Here is a 16,619-nt window from a genome sequence, read left to right as displayed (position 1 = left end):
GTAATTAGTTTTTGCTTTCGTCTATATTTAATGCTTCATGCATGTGCCGCAAGATTCGATGTGACGGGGAATCTTGAAAACTTTTTGCTTTTTGGGGTGAACTAAACAAGGCCTTCAAAAAAACTACAAATAGGAATAGTAGTACTTTCGTTTGTATTTGACAAATATTGTCTAGTTATGGACTAACTAGGCTCAAAAGATTCGTCTCGTCAATTTCGATCAAACTGTGCAATTAGTTTTTATTTTTATCTATATTTAATACTTCATGCATACGTCTAAAGATTCGATGTGATGGGGAATCTGAAAAATTTTGCAAAATTTTTGGAGAACTAAACAAGGCCTTAAAAGAATTCAATTCGTAAATTTTGCTCACATCATACTCTCTCTCTCCCAAATTAATTGTCACTTTTAGTTTTCGTACCATAAGATTAACTTGATTTGTAAAAAAATACGTGCAATATGTCTCCAAATAAATTTGTTAAAAAAGCTAGAGTTAAAGATCTTTCCAATGATATTAATTATGTACCATAAATGTTAAAAATTTTTAATATATATTTAATCAAAATTATTTATCGCACAGCGTAAATGACAGTTATTTTGGGACGGAGGGAGTATGAAGTTTGAAATAGATAGATGAAGTTTTCATTTCCTATGAAAAGGCTATGCTTTCCTTAATAAAATGGAGGAAATAAAGCATCCACTTTAAACTGTTGAAATTTTTTTAGAGAGATAAACAAGCCCTTCACTAGAATAGAGGAATAAACATGTGTCTTCTGTTCATCTATTCTGGCTACTCATTTATATAAAATTCTTGTATCTTTCAATCATTTGTTTTCTACCTGCACTTATTTTCTATTTTATGCATTTTCTTCCTTTCCTTCATTTTACATTTCTTCGTGCTAAATATGTCCCCAAGGATTGGAAGATTGCTTATTTACTATCAAATTTTTACTTGGTGTCATATTCATCACTATTTAAATAATTTTGAGTTGTTTGTTTATTTGTCATCGTCATCGACTCATGGTTTCTATGGATAGTTTTCAAGAGGGATAGAGCACAATTAATGTTCTTTACAAACTATCCTTCATGGCTCATGGTTCTATAGCAGTTTCTATATAGAGGACAACTTAAATACACCAAAAAAGATGGATTAATTGTGGCAGCAACAAAGCAACCTGCAAATATAGCGGTCTTTGCCTTGTTGTTTGGCCATTCAAAGTATTTTTCGAGTAACTATGTTGTAAAGTGTTTCCGACCTTCCCATGTGTGGGCCTGGCATGCGTTGGTAATGTATATGAGTCGTTGTCTCTCTATATAGTATAAAGATACGTAGTTTGCGTGCCTATTTGAATAGTGGTTCATAAGTACTTGGCACCATCATGCAACCTCTCTCTCTCGTTGGGTAATGAGAATGCATTGGTAAATATAAATTTAGGTCGAACAGGTATCATCAGCCTATCTCTTGTCGCGCTTTTGCGCTTTAGATGCACAATACCTCTATAGACGGGATATTTAACTTTTTACCATTATAACGAGTGACACCTTTTCATATAGCATCTTAACGGTTGTCACTACATTTTTACCAGTGACTAGAGAAAACAACTATAAATTTACCACTTTTGCTTACGTGGCATGCCAGCTCGTCACGCCAGCACAGATCCAAGTCAGTGGGACATGGGAAATGTCCCTCCTGCCCCTGCCCTTTCCTTCTCTATCCCCTCCTTTTGGCGTTATTTTTTTCAGGTCTACTATTAAGGCCCTGTTGGATATTGTATTTGTAGTATTACAAAAACCACGGCAAAAAAACTATAATCTTTAGAACTAAGTGCAAAATTATGGTACAGAAAAAAAAGAGGCTTTAGAGTGGAGTTTTTTTTATAAAACTAAAAAAATTGCAGTGCACTACTGGCCAAGCACCATACTGCCCATTTGAGGAGACTGCACTGCACTGAAGTGGCTACGAGTAGGTAGCAAAGCTAGGCCAGGGCCGCTAGGCGACTGCATAGAGCTCACAGCCTCACAGGCTCACGCTGTTTACGCCACACCAGCTGGGCAAGTAAGCGCTGCAACTTGCAAAAGGTAGCGCTGTGCTATAACTCGAAATAACTAGTTACAACGTTTGTATCTAATTTAAGAAACGAATATTTTAAGTCTAAGTAATCGATAATTGAACACTAATCGTCAAAATAAAATAAAAATACTACAGTAGTTAAATAAGAACTGGAGAGATTCACGAACGAAAAAGACTATTGTTTCTTTTCTGAAAGGAAAAAAAACAGAGTTTTCATTGTGCCTAGAGACGAGTGCGACCATTGACAAGCGACGCAAAGGTGCTGTCCTTCTGGGAAAGCTGTGTACTGCAGTTTTTTTTTATAAAACTAAAAACTGCAGCCCAGAGAGGTAAGGACATTTTGTATGTGTCTGCTGATTTGGATCCGTGCTGAGCTGAGGACAGACATGCCACGTAAGCGAAAATGGTATTTTTGTATCTAATTCTTCTCTATACTGGTAAAAATATAGTGGCAACCGTTAAGATGCTATCTGAGAAGGTGTCACTCGTTATAATGGTAAAAAGTTAAATATCCCTCTATAGACACCACTAAGAACTCTGAAGCCATCATCTATAATAAAAGTAGTTAAATAACGAGTTTTATATAAAACAAATGAATACTTGTATAACACTACATATAATATACATGGTAAAGAGCACAATAAATCCACTCGTGATAGTTTATTCAGCAAAAATATTAAAGTATCTAGTAGGAATTCCCAAACTTATGCCAAATATATGAATCAAGTCTAATTGAAGTTGCTTATAAGCTTAATGATCACGAAGTTTAACATTTCTTTCCAGTACATCTCCATCCTTGTGTTAACTGCATGGGTGGTTTGTAGTTTCCTGCATTATCGATGTGCTTGCTTCCTTATTCAAACATCGCTAGTTATATCCGAATATTATTTTTGGACCACACAGATACTGAAATATCTAATCTCTTAAATTACCCAAGCAAATACTAAAACATCTAATCCCATAAAGGAATCACATTTACACAAATGTCTATCAAGTTCCAATTAAATATTGGCTATTTTGTTTTTTCATAAATAAAGTTTTCAATTTAAAACAACATGACACATACTTGCACGAATGGACAATTTTGAGAATGCAAACCAGTGGTCCCAAATACTAAGGGCGTGTTGACCTTGATAATCAATGGAGATATGTATTGGTGATGAATGAATTCCATAGTGCTTGAGAAGTATAGTTTGAAGTTACTCTCACATATCGTGTTCTTGTATGTTGGGTTTCAGGACACTACCTCAATTATTATATTTCAGGAATGTATATTCTTAACTTTTTTTTAGATCTCGATTGGAGCACCATGTTGAAGCATGAATGTAGGTTTTTCTTTTCTTTTTATTTTTACTAGTCTATTATTGTATTACTATTATTATCCTCCCTCCTCGGCACTTATGAAGTTAAAGGCGCTCATCATTCTTGACTAATTTTAGTGTTGTTATTAGGCAATGAATTATTATGAGCGTGCGGGCGTTTAACGCCCACACACCCACGGCTCGCACACGCTCGCGTCCTCTCTCTTCTACCAATACTTTCGTGTCACCGCCTCACCGTGCAGAACTCCTTCACTACTCGTGTCGAGGTCCTCTCTCACACGAACCAGCCATGGTGGGTCTGGTAGACCCGGTGGCAGCCATGTTGGATCCCATGAGGCGGCTAGGGTCTCATTGAGATTTCTCTCATCTTTCCCAACTCTGGTGGGCTTAGAACGAAAGGTTTGTATGGGGGAGCCAGGCTGGTGGTAGGGATGGATGGAGGATGATTATTGGCGATGGTGGAGGCGGCCAGACTAGGGGTCAGCGTGGGAGAGCTCCGACGAGAGGGGGGAGGCAGCCACCACGAGCGTGCTAGGCCTTGGTTGGATCCGCTGGCGGGGGCAAGGACGAGGTACCGATGAGGAGGAAGAAAGGAGAGGAGGGCACAAACGTGAAGGTTGAAGATGGTCGTGGGTACGGCCTAATGAACACACGATCGTTTTTTAGCCGTGTCAAGCAACCCCATGTAAATGGGAACTTTTAGTTTATTACTCTCTCCATTTTAAATTATAAGTTATTTTAATTTTTTTGATTTATCTATTTTGTTATGTATATTTATTATATTTAAATTAGATGTATAGTAAAGGACGTAAAAAAGTCAAAATAACTTATAATGAATTATACTCCATTTATTTCAAATTGTAAGTCATTCTAAGAATCTTTGAGAGTTAAAGCATCTTAAATTTGACCAAAATTATAGAAGAAATTATAAAGTTTTGTGACCTAATGATATTTAGTTGATATTATAAATGTTACTATCTATTATATAAATTTGGTCAAATTTGAGATACTTTAACATTCAAATATTTTGGAATAATTTATAATTTTGAGACGGAGGGAGTAAGACATGTCGTAATAACTGAGTTTTTTTTTTACAGGCCGGCCGGCCTCCCCGGTGAGGCCCAGCCCATACCAGCTGCACACACCCAACCGCCGAATCAGACCCCACCCGTCCATGCCCAACCCGACCCAATATATACCCCGAGGCCCGAACGCTGTTAAAAAAAACAATTAAAAAAAGAAATCACCAAATTTCCCCATCCGCTGCGCAGACATCCGCGGTGCCCGTCTCCCCCGATCGATCGAAGCTTCGGCTTCCCCTGACACGAGGGCGGCGCGAAAACATCAAACCCCGCTCAAAACCCCGCGGACCGTTTGCCGCGCTCCGATTCGAACCCGCCGGGGACAGCGCCGGCGCCGGCTCGCCCCGCGGAGGCGGCGCGGGGCGAAACCCTAGCGATGGCGGCGTCCGTGGACGCTGCTGCGGCGGCGGTGGCGGTGGCGGTGGCGGTGGCGCCCCCTCCCGCCGTGGAGGAGTCGGCCGGCGCGGTTGAGCAGGCCAGGACGCTCATCGGCGCGCTCAACCTGCTCTCCCGCAACCTCCCGCTTCCCCCCGACGTCCTGCGCGCGGTCTCGTCCATCTACCACGATGGGGGTGCCGGTGAGGAGGAGGAGGAGGAGGAGGAGGAGGAGGAGGAGGGGGAAGAGCAGCGGGAAGCGGAGAAGGAAGGGGATAAGGAGATGGCGGCAGCCGCGGATGGGGTCGCGGAGGACAAGGAGGACCCCGCTGACGGTGCGACGACCAAGGTGCGTGCGACGGTGCGAGTGGTTCTTCTGGTTCGTGTGGGGATTTCCCCCTTCTGTTCGGGTGCTCACGGACTGTGTCTTGGATTGGTGTCACGCTGTTGGGGCCCTGCTTGTTACGGACTGTGGAATTCGACGTGATTTGGCTTGTATTTTGCACTACTATTTCTAGATTCGAGCGAGCTTCGTGCTGGGGATTGTGGACTGCACCTGAGCGTTGTTTTTGGTTGCTCCCTTGCATTAGTAGATTTGGTGGCTTATGCGCTTGTACGAGGTTCTGTAAATTTCTCTGTTGGGGGTCTTCATATTCATTAGGTGAAATATTTTATTTGGGTATAATTGCTTGATTATGCTGCAAGCCTGCAAGGGACAATGTTTCTAATACACTTACCAGTTTGAGATCCAGATGAGGCAACTCTGTTGGATAATATAGGATCGAGGATTTATATTTCGAGTTGATTGAGACTCTACTCGCTTCTGATGCTGTGTTGGAACCAGCAACATATTGCTTACTTAGAAAATACATAATTCTTTATATCATTTGTCGTAAATTTATATTTTGTTCTTTGCTAACGTGGTATGGTTTATATTTATATATATGCTGAAATAAGCATGGTATGCTATTCTTTTGTTCTTGTTTTTTGTCAGGCACATATTCTTGAATCTATAACTAATTAATAACATCTCGGTACAACTTTCTAAGACAAGACAAATTGTTGGGAATACTTCTCTTGGCATTGGATTCTGTGTTGCATTATGTTTTTTCTCCAACAGCAATATGCATTTGTTGAACTTTGAAGTGTTATCTGTTGGATCTCACTTAGGTAGTATTTGAAATCATCACTGTTTAGTTAGCTGGGAACTGTGATGGACTTATTCATCCCCCTTTTGTTACCATGAGGGGACAAAGCGGCATCTGATCAACATACATGTATGCTCTGAAATCTTTAGAGACGTCTGAGATTGCAGCTGCTATTTGAAGAATTTGTGGTGACTGGAGTTTGTGCTCTTTGAAGTTTGATCTTGTTGTGAATGGATGAATAAGGTGTTGTTTTAGTAACAACTAATCTATACATCAGGTGAAATTTTTTACTAGGAATAAATTATCAGTTCCCATTTGCCTTGGTGGATGGCTTGACTTAACCAATTTTCCATTTTTCCTTTTCTTTAAAATTTATTGTGGTTTAGAATTCGATTACTCGCTAAAACAATGATAAAAAGTGCCCATCTTCATTACGTGTTGCGGTATTTGCCATATTGTTTCTGATGTAACCTTAAATATCATATTTGTCATTGTGATAATTGGGTACTTTACCTCCTTTTGGTTGGTTGACGTGAAGTGCTTTCTCTGAAATAGCTTCTGAATGATTGTACCCTCTTATGTTTTCCCTAAGACTAAAGCTGTTACCTTACAGGGGGGCTCCTTGATCGAAGAGCTTGAAGATGCAATATATAAGAATCAAAAAGCACCAATATCCTACTCAGAGTTGGCAGCTCTAAAAGAAGGGCGATTCAATGCATCCATCCAGCATCGGCTAGCTGAACTTGAAGGTCTTATATTTTTGATAATTGATAGTTTGATACTCTGTTAGCTGTCTAATTCTCCAGGTCACATTAGTTTTAAGAAACACATTTCTGAGCTTTCATTTCCCAAATTCGTTTTCATGGTCTTATAAAACCTGGTTGTGTTGGCTGGGTTTTTGTTTTTAGTCTTCCATGTCAACTGAACTAAGTCTAATGCATATGATGGTTCTTTGTTTGGCATCGGTTCTAAGCCTTCTTTTGGTCTTGTGACCACCTTGGTCCCAGCTCAGTTGCTAAGTTTGACTTCCGTAAAAAAGAATGCATAATGGAACTTTGGAAAGGTGAAAACCGTAGTTATAGGAATCATTTAAAGAGGCCACATGCTGCGATTCAGGTTGCATGGACCAAATCGTGTTGTCCGATCCGTTCAGATTCGCCCTGAGTTGGCAGGCTGTGCACGCCCCTTGCTGAACCAAAATTTAAGACGGATGCCAAGATCTGAATCCAGCCACTGCGCATTATGGTTTGTTCGGTAGGTCATGGATGAGAGAGGGATGCTTGCACCTCCACTGCCTTTCTCCAATAGATTGAGGTTGCCATAAGTGGCGAAGCTAGAGTAACCTGGAGGGGGAGGGGGGAGTGCTTACCTTGTAGATGCGTGAACTTGATTCACAACCATGCTGAAAATTTGACCCTATTCACTGGTATTCAAATTTTTCGTAGGTGCATGGGCACCCACAACAGTGTACCTAGCTTCGCCACTGGTTGCCATGGTGCTGCTTCATGCCTTCAGAGTCAAAGATGTGTCCCCATTGCAGCGTCCTTTGTCATTCCATCTCCCTTGTGCTGGATTTTTTAGCTGTATCGCCATTCCACGGAGATGGCTGTGTGCTGTGTGGGGGAGTGAACAGAGCATGCTAGGGCAGATTATGAGAATACATGGTGGCTTGGTTGGGCTGGACCAGCCAACATCTGCTGGCGCACATCGTTTTTCCAGTTTATATTCTCCAAACTCTTTAATTGATTTCTTTAAATAAGCTTTCCATTTTTTGGTGTCTTGGGGAGATCTTTGTGGTTGCTGCTTACTTATATACTCCCTCCGTTCCGTTATAGAAGGTGTGCGCACGTTTTTGGCTTTGGCCGTATTAGTAGGCGGGCTCGAGTGCCAAGGAGCTAGCTAATTACTCCAAACAGCCGAAGCGTCGCATGCATGCATGGAGGCCTAGCACCAAAGTGTCGGATACATGGGAATGACCCCTTTAGTCCATTAATAAAGATGTGGATGCTCGCTGTTGCGTTCCTATTTTCACATGCGAGCAATGAGTGCAGCGTTGTTTGCTGGCGAGTTAATACGTTTGCACACACGACGGAGGACATCTTGGTATCTGCAAACTCCCTTCCCACGCCTTGTATAATGGAATAGAGGGAGTATTTCTATGGCCATACCACAAATTCTGCATCATGAACCCAAAGAGGCATACCCCTACGAGGCGCTATGAACCTTACTTTTATGAAGCGGTGAACCACAAATCATGAACCCCGTACCATGAACCTAGCAAACCACTGTTCTGCTAAGAACTGCAATTTAGGATTACATTTTCTTATTTGATTGTACAATAGATGCTATCCACTTGTTATTGAATGTTGATCATATGGAAAATAAAATTTCACACGTGTTTGTATTTATTTTCCTTGCAGCTGCCTTTAAAGCTTCTTTATTTCTTGCCTTCTTTAAAGAACTTTAGTTGTTGGATATCGGTATTGCCTCTCTGCTGCTACTTAATCACTCATTTCTTTTTTGTTGCCAGGATTACCTTCTACTAGGGGTGAAGACTTGCAAATGAAGTGTTTGCTTGAATTGTATGGGCTAAAGGTAAAATTAGTAATGCAGTATATAGAACCAGAGATTACCTTGTTCTTACTGGCTGTTCATTTGATACTTATTTTTAACCCTGAATGTATAGATTACTACCAACAAATGATACAATCTGAAATTTATGGGTTATTTATCGCTATGCTTGCATTTTTCTTGCCACATGACATGATTTTTACATGCCCATAAGTGGTGATATACGACATCAATTCTTGCTGATTATTCATATATTGTGCAGTTGTTAGATTTGCAGAAGAAAGTGCGATCCGATATCAGTGCAGAATATTGGCTACACAAGAAATGTGCATATCCGGAGAGGCAACTTTTTGATTGGGGGCTGATGCGGATACAGTATCCTTTATCCATGTATGGAATAGGAGATATCCTTTCAATGGATGCTGATGAGGTTCACCGCAAAAAGAGATTTACAGAGGTTTGTGCAATATATCTTCGTATATTTTTGCCAGTTTACATTTAGTTGAAACCATGATCCCAATGTTGGTGCTTTCAAACTTCAGAGGATGTCGAGACTCGAAGAGGAAGAAAAAAATCAGGCAGATATTAGGAAGAGGAAGTTCTTTGCAGAAATTCTAAATGCTTCTAGGGAACACCAGGTGCAGTTAGCTACCACATTCAAGCAAAGAAAGCAGCGGAATGATGGAGTTCAGGTATGGTTTGTTAGAACTGTCTATTTTTGAAATTCAAACAATATTCTGTAGGCATCACCTAGTTGTTTTTGACTGTATCTGTTTATCTATCTGAAATGTTCTAGCTAGGATAATAGGCGGCAAATAATAGATTGATTGAGGGAATAGAGTACAGGATTATATAGGCAAGGATGCTCTAGGGTTTTCGTTTATAGAAATAGCACCAATCACAGAGATCCTTGCCTAACACCAAATCAATCTATAGATGTGGCATTGTCCTATGTTCTTCACATCCACAAGGCTAAGGCCCGCAGTCTAAACCAGCTATCTGTCTAACCTCATCAGTAAACTATAGCTTGCCATTTGTGATTTATTCAACATAATTAATATTTAATCCTGAGAACAAAATTGAAATATTTAGAAAGTATGTGCACCATATTGTTTTCTAATTCCTACTTTGCTACACATTGTTGCATTTTTCCACAGTAAACCACATTCCTGTGTAATATATGATTTTATCCTATAGATACTCATGTTCTGGATGTGCCAAGCTTGAGAGCCTTTTTCACTTGCCAATTGTAGGCATGGCATGTTCGGGCACGTCAACGTATCTCACGGCAAGAGAAGAGTAGGTTGAATCTTCTGAAAATTGGTGATCAAGAAGCATATATGAAGATGGTCGAGGAGAGCAAGAACGAACGTCTGAAAATGCTCCTCGACAAAACAAATGAGCTTCTTGAAGGAATTGGAAAAGCTGTACAGCGACAAAAAGATGCTGAGCATGTTAGTCAGCCAGAAGGGAGTGAAGTGCCAAAAGGTTCAGAGTCTGAGGATTGTTCAGGTGTCAAGAGTGAATCACCTGGGGAGTCTCCTTCAGATGATGATGCAGACTTTGCTGGCCCTGCAGATGAAAGTAAATTCAATGCAGGTCGTAGACTTGATTTCACTGTCCATTCCATTGAAGAAAAGGTACAGCAAAATTTCACTAGCTATATATTGACAGATTGTTGGTTGTGTTGGCTTGGACAGTTTATAGAATGAATGCACTTTTGCGACCGTATCCGTAATTATCAAACAGCTTTTGTGTTCTCTTGCGATGCACTGGTGCTTGCTTCAGCCGTATCCCTTATCATAGTAGGTAGTGTTATTCAGGTAATACAGCAGGGGGAGCATTGCTACTAGTAGATAATGTGCTGATTTATTTGAATTCTTGCTTCTGTAGGATCCAACTGCCCACAATTGCTGCCTCATTCTATCTCATGTAATGTGTGTCTGTGTGTGTGGGGTGGTGGTGGTGGGGGTGGGGGGGGGGTGGGGTGGGGGGGGGTGTTATTATAAAGATGAATGCTATTAAGATTCTGTGACTGATCTTGATTGTTCCTTTCTGGTTTTAAAATGTGTGATATTTCACTCCAAAGGTCTAACAATAGAAAACTTAAAGTGCTAATTCATTCCATTTGTCTTCTTAGTTGAATTTATGCTCCTTTGTTCATTAATTTGACCTTTGCCCTTTTTTTTGGGTGCAAAATCTTAGTGTAATATGTGATAAGTAGCAACTTTAATGTTTCTCTTGTGTTCTTTGCACTTACAGGTAACAGAACAACCATCAGCTCTTGAAGGTGGGGAATTGAGGCCATATCAACTGGAGGGTCTCCAATGGATGCTTTCTTTGTTTAACAACAATTTGAATGGCATTCTGGCTGATGAAATGGGTCTGGGTAAAACAATTCAAACCATAGCTTTGATCGCTTATCTGTTGGAAAAGAAGGAGGTTGCAGGACCACACTTAATAATTGCTCCAAAAGCAGTATTACCAAATTGGTCTAATGAATTCAAAACATGGGCTCCCAGGTAATGTTTCACTGGAGTGTATATGATCAAAGTTTTGCGAGTACATTCCATTGCACTATATACCAGAGCCACCCTAAGTCAACATTGTTTTATCTGTTGCAGCATTGGGACAATTCTGTATGATGGTCGTCCAGAAGAGAGGAAGCTTTTAAGGGAAAAGAATTTTGACGGATTGCAATTTAATGTTTTGCTCACGCATTATGACTTGATACTGAAAGATAAGAAGTTCCTAAAGAAAGTTAACTGGCATTATTTGATTGTTGATGAAGGCCATCGTCTGAAAAATCATGAATGCGCTCTTGCTCGCACACTAGTTTCGGGGTATACACTTTATTCATAATCCCTTACTGTCTTAAGGCTTTGGATGACATGTATGCACTTAATTATTGTATGAGGCTCTGATTGCCAGTAATGGCTTTTTGATAGTTGACACATTGACACTTGAAATACCAGCAACTGAACAGCTTCAAGTTTCATATTTAGTACTAGGCCGCAGAACCCTGTGAATCTTCTTGATCAATCATTAAACTAGTTTTGTCAGACAGCTTCCACATAACTTTTGTTCATATGTGGTGACAATGGCTCTAGACCTTGCAGCATTTCACAGATTCACAGATGGATCTTAAATGCCTTGTCTTGGCAGGTTATCACATTGACATACCTTCTGCCTTTTCTGAAGAAGGTTATCCTTGATTGTAAAAAATAATGGGAACACTGTAAACAAGTCTTTATATTGATCAAGTAGTGTTTGGTGCTGGCTCATAATTGGTTTAGTTGTGGTCTAAAAAAGTATTGAATTGCCATGATATTACAATTACCAGCTTTAATGGTTATCATTCTTTTTTTTTTCTGGAATACGCAGGAGAGCTGCGTATCATTGCATTAAGATAGGAGAGAAAAAAAGGAGGCATAAATGCCGAAGTACAAAACAGGTTCAACATCACCCCAAACTCACACCAACACACGCAAAGGAACACTAAAACACAAAAACCATCCTACAAAAACAACCACTCCAGACAAAGAAAGACGACCAAAAAACACTACAAAAAGCCTCTAACCACCATTGCGAACAGCAACCAGACTTCTAAGTCTTCTGAGGCCAATGGTTATCATTCTATTAGGTATTATACCAAATTTACCAAATATATACGAACAAAGTTTTTGCGGAAGTGTAACTGATATGATTGAGATGCTATTTTTTATTCATTTTTCATTACTATTCTCTTGTCATCGCTAGTTGCTTACTCTCATTTTTCCATTTTACCTTGTCCATTCTTCATTCATTTAGCGATTTCTATTAAGTATTAACCTACTTATTTTTCTCCTTAAAGACAGCAAATTAGTTTATTTGGGCCATTTGGCAATAATACTTACAGATCGCTGATACTTGATTTACAGATATCAGATCCGCCGCAGATTACTTTTAACTGGCACTCCAATCCAAAATAGCCTACAAGAACTGTGGTCTTTGCTTAACTTTATTCTGCCGAATATTTTTAATTCATCTCAGAATTTCGAGGAATGGTTTAATGCACCATTTGCATGTGATGTTAGTCTTAATGATGAGGAACAGTTACTAATCATACATCGTTTGCATCAAGTGAGTAATGCTGCCTCTGATATATGCCCTCCAGTTATTCAATTCTTTTAACCCGCTTAGATGTTGCCACATGATCCTCCACTTGGATCCTCATACTTTTGGTTGACTGCAACCATGCAAAGAAAGCTGATGGCCAATTATATGTTTGGGAACATCTAGATTTATTTGTTGCTCCCTTTCTTTTCGCCCAGGTTTTGCGTCCATTTTTGCTGAGGAGGAAGAAAGATGAAGTGGAAAAATATCTCCCTGTGAAAACACAAGTAATTCTCAAGTGTGACATGTCTGCTTGGCAAAAAGCATACTACGAACAAGTCACAAGCAGGGAAAAGGTTGCACTAGGATCTGGTATGTCCTAGTATTACTGATCCTTTCCCCCCTAGAGAATTAATTTCTGAGTGAAGTAAAATTTGTAATTCTTTCCATACCTTGATGGGGGTATAAAGCTACCTTAATGTTACTGCAATTTGGATTTATCTGTATTGCTAGTTTATTTAGTACATTACCTTATTGTTGTGTTAGTCTTGCACTTCCATTTTCCTTGTGTTTGTCTGTTTGTGTTAGTAATGTGCTGATTGTTATATTTTTGTGTATTTGTGTGCAGGGCTCAGATCAAAGGCTCTGCAAAATCTGTCAATGCAACTTAGGAAATGTTGTAACCATCCCTACCTATTTGTAGAGCACTATAACATGTACCAGCGGGAGGAAATTGTTAGAGCATCAGGGAAGTTTGAATTGCTTGATCGTCTACTTCCGAAGCTGCAGAGAGCTGGTCACAGGGTTCTACTTTTCTCCCAAATGACGAAACTGCTTGATGTTTTAGAAGTATATTTGCAAATGTACAATTTCAAGTACATGAGGCTTGATGGATCCACAAAGACTGAAGAACGAGGGAGGTTACTGGCAGATTTTAATAAGAAGGATTCAGAATATTTCATGTTTCTTCTCAGCACACGTGCTGGAGGCCTTGGGTTGAACTTGCAGACGGCGGACACTGTCATTATCTTTGATAGTGACTGGAACCCTCAAATGGACCAACAAGCTGAAGACCGTGCCCATCGTATAGGGCAGAAGAATGAAGTGCGTGTATTTGTTCTTGTTAGTGTTGGCTCAATTGAAGAAGAGATCCTGGACCGTGCAAAACAAAAGATGGGTATTGATGCAAAAGTTATCCAGGCTGGGTTGTTTAACACAACTTCCACAGGTGAGTTTGAATACTCTAATTTGTATTTATTTAATTTTTTCCTACTACATGTAGACTTGTACTGAAACTCATGACATATTTTTCATGTTCATTCCCACTACAGCACAGGACAGACGAGCATTGCTGCAGGAGATCCTCAGGAGGGGGACAAGCTCGCTGGGAACAGATATCCCCAGTGAGCGTGAAATAAATCGTTTGGCTGCAAGAACTGATGAAGAATTCTGGTTGTTTGAGAAGATGGATGAAGAAAGGAGGCTTAGAGAAAACTACAAATCTAGACTTATGGATGGGAATGAGGTTCCAGATTGGGTGTTTGCCAACAATGATTTACCCAAGAGAACTGTGGCAGATGAATTCCAGAATATAATAGTTGGTGCGAAGCGACGTAGAAAGGAGGTTGTCTATTCGGACTCTTTTGGTGATCAGTGGATGAAATCTGATGAGGGATTTGAAGACGTTCCAAAGGCAACTCCAAGGCCGAAGAGGACTGCTTACTCATCTGACCTCCAAGTTGAGTTTAGTGAAAGGAGGAAAAGGCCTAGGTCTGTAGAAAACAGCGCAGATGGTGCGAGCAACCCAACGTGGACACCTGACAAAGGAAGGGCTGGAGTTTCATCATACAGCAAGGACGAGACTGAAGATGATGGTGAAGACGAAGTCATTACTAGTGGCTTACAGAAGGGAAACAGTTTCACATGGAATACCCTTGGAAGAAGAAGGTCAAGCCACTTCAGCTCGACGTCGGACTCCAAAGGGCGCCCATCATTCTAATATCAGCATACATGAATGTTATGGCCTGGACCTGTTTGTTTGATGGAAGTCCTTCAACACTGGAGTTGGAGTACCCCTGTAGACTAGGCAGCAGGGCTACTACGACTACGACTGAGAAGTACCTTCAAGCTTATGGACTTTATTAGGATTATTACTATAGTATACTGTATGGACTCGTTGGCATGAGTTTGTAACTCCTTTAAATATTAATTTCGTTACACATCAAACCGAAATTGGGGGTTGCTTATTTATTGGTAAATAACCGGTGGTGGTTGGTTACTTCAATTCTGCTATCATACCGTGCGGCCGTGCCTACATTTCTTTTTGTTAATCAAAGACTTTGTGGCCAGGTTTTATTGGTGTATTTGGCGAACAGGTTTTATTGGTGTATTGGCGAACAAAACCATTGGTACTCTTTGATGCCAGGTCCTCAAAATGGAAGAGTAAACATGTACTCTCCGTTTTTCTGGATACACAAGTTTTGCTATGATGTTTTATGTATTGTAAACGTCCAATATGTCTTATAGTTTGAAATAGAATATCTCTAAGATCTTGAATTTAGTTTCAGAAACATCCAACAACTCTACGCTTAAAATCTCCTAATCAACCCTGCGCACAACCCTCCTTGCACGGTTCAACCACCTGATGAACTTCATGCATTCATCCCTAAGTTATCTTCTATGACTACCCACAGTGTTATCGATGCTGAAAAAGAATCTCCATATATCACTTTATACCTGTGCCAGGACCAACGCCAATGCTTCTCTACTCTGTGAACCCTATCATAGGTCCACCCTTCCTTCACACTCTTTCATGTGAGATTACTATGTTGGTGACTGAATGCAACCAAATGCACCTATGATCAAAACTAGCAAACAGATGAAATATGTTTTTTTATTTGTCCAAGACCAATGAACGGTTCAAATATATATACATTTTTATTTGTATAGCACCAATGAAAAAAGATTTGAGTAGAGTAAGTTTTGATTCAGCATCGATCTTTTCGTTGAGTGTCTTGTAGATGCTTCAATACACTTTTTCTTCTATTTGAACATTCGCAAAAAAAAGCAACACTGTAGCAGTCTTACATAGAGCCTAAATTTTAAGTGTTGGAGAAAGACATTAAAAGAAAAAATAGATCCAACTTTTTTTATCTGGTTGTATAATGAGTGAGGCCTTGTTTAGTTCAACAAAAAAAGAAAATTTTTTCAAGATTCTCAGTCACATTGAATCTTGCGGCACATGCATAGAGTATTAAATATAGATGAAAACAAAAACTAATTACACAGTTTGTCTGTAAATCGCGAGACGAATCTTTTAAGCGCAGTTACTCTATGATTGGATAATTTGTCAAATAAAAACAAAGTGCTACAGTGTCAAAATTCAAAAAAATTTCGGATCTAAACAAGGCCTGGCTTAGCAAGTTTTATTAGGAGCCCCGCGATCCTCGATATGCTTTTGCACAAACATTTATGTGAAGTAGAAATTTAAGTCAAATTGGTCCCTGACGTATAAGTTTATTGGAAAGCCAAAATAAACTTATTATGATTTGATGTAGCTGTAGCCAACAACTATGCAAAATGTATGAAAATTGGACGCAAAATTGCTCTCTTTCCAATAAACATCAATTTTCTTGTGAAGTGTTACCTCAAAATATAAATTCATGTGGAAATAAGGAAATATGTCAGAATATATGTAAAAATGTCCATTGTGGATTTGTGTAACACTAAAGAAAAAAAATCAAAACTATCTTTTTAAATGTAATTTTAAGGCCTTGTTTTAGTTCCTCTAAAGTTTACACTCTATCCCATAATATTTATACTAATCTTTTAAACTTAATTAGTCCATGAATATATTCTATGAGCTAGAAATACCAGATTTAGCCCATACTAATACTATATGTCAGCTACTAGCCCATATTTATATCTTTAATATACATATATACGGCCTCACGTT

General features: G+C 39.6%; 1 protein-coding gene across 1 annotated transcript; it reads left to right on the top strand.

Annotated features, from left to right (window-relative positions):
* Positions 4,619-14,959, top strand: LOC8069479 (probable ATP-dependent DNA helicase CHR12). Its single transcript, XM_002440534.2, has 12 exons — positions 4,619-5,199; positions 6,612-6,747; positions 8,529-8,593; positions 8,832-9,026; positions 9,112-9,261; positions 9,823-10,209; positions 10,832-11,091; positions 11,194-11,412; positions 12,490-12,691; positions 12,883-13,036; positions 13,293-13,892; positions 13,996-14,959. Exons 1-12 carry the CDS (start codon positions 4,852-4,854, stop codon positions 14,661-14,663), a joined length of 3,384 nt encoding a protein of 1,127 aa, XP_002440579.1. The 5' UTR covers positions 4,619-4,851; the 3' UTR covers positions 14,664-14,959.

This window comes from Sorghum bicolor, chromosome 9, assembly GCF_000003195.3.
Source record: "Sorghum bicolor cultivar BTx623 chromosome 9, Sorghum_bicolor_NCBIv3, whole genome shotgun sequence".
Classification (NCBI taxonomy): Eukaryota; Viridiplantae; Streptophyta; class Magnoliopsida; order Poales; family Poaceae; genus Sorghum; species Sorghum bicolor.
This window is presented reverse-complemented; position numbering and strand designations above follow the sequence as displayed.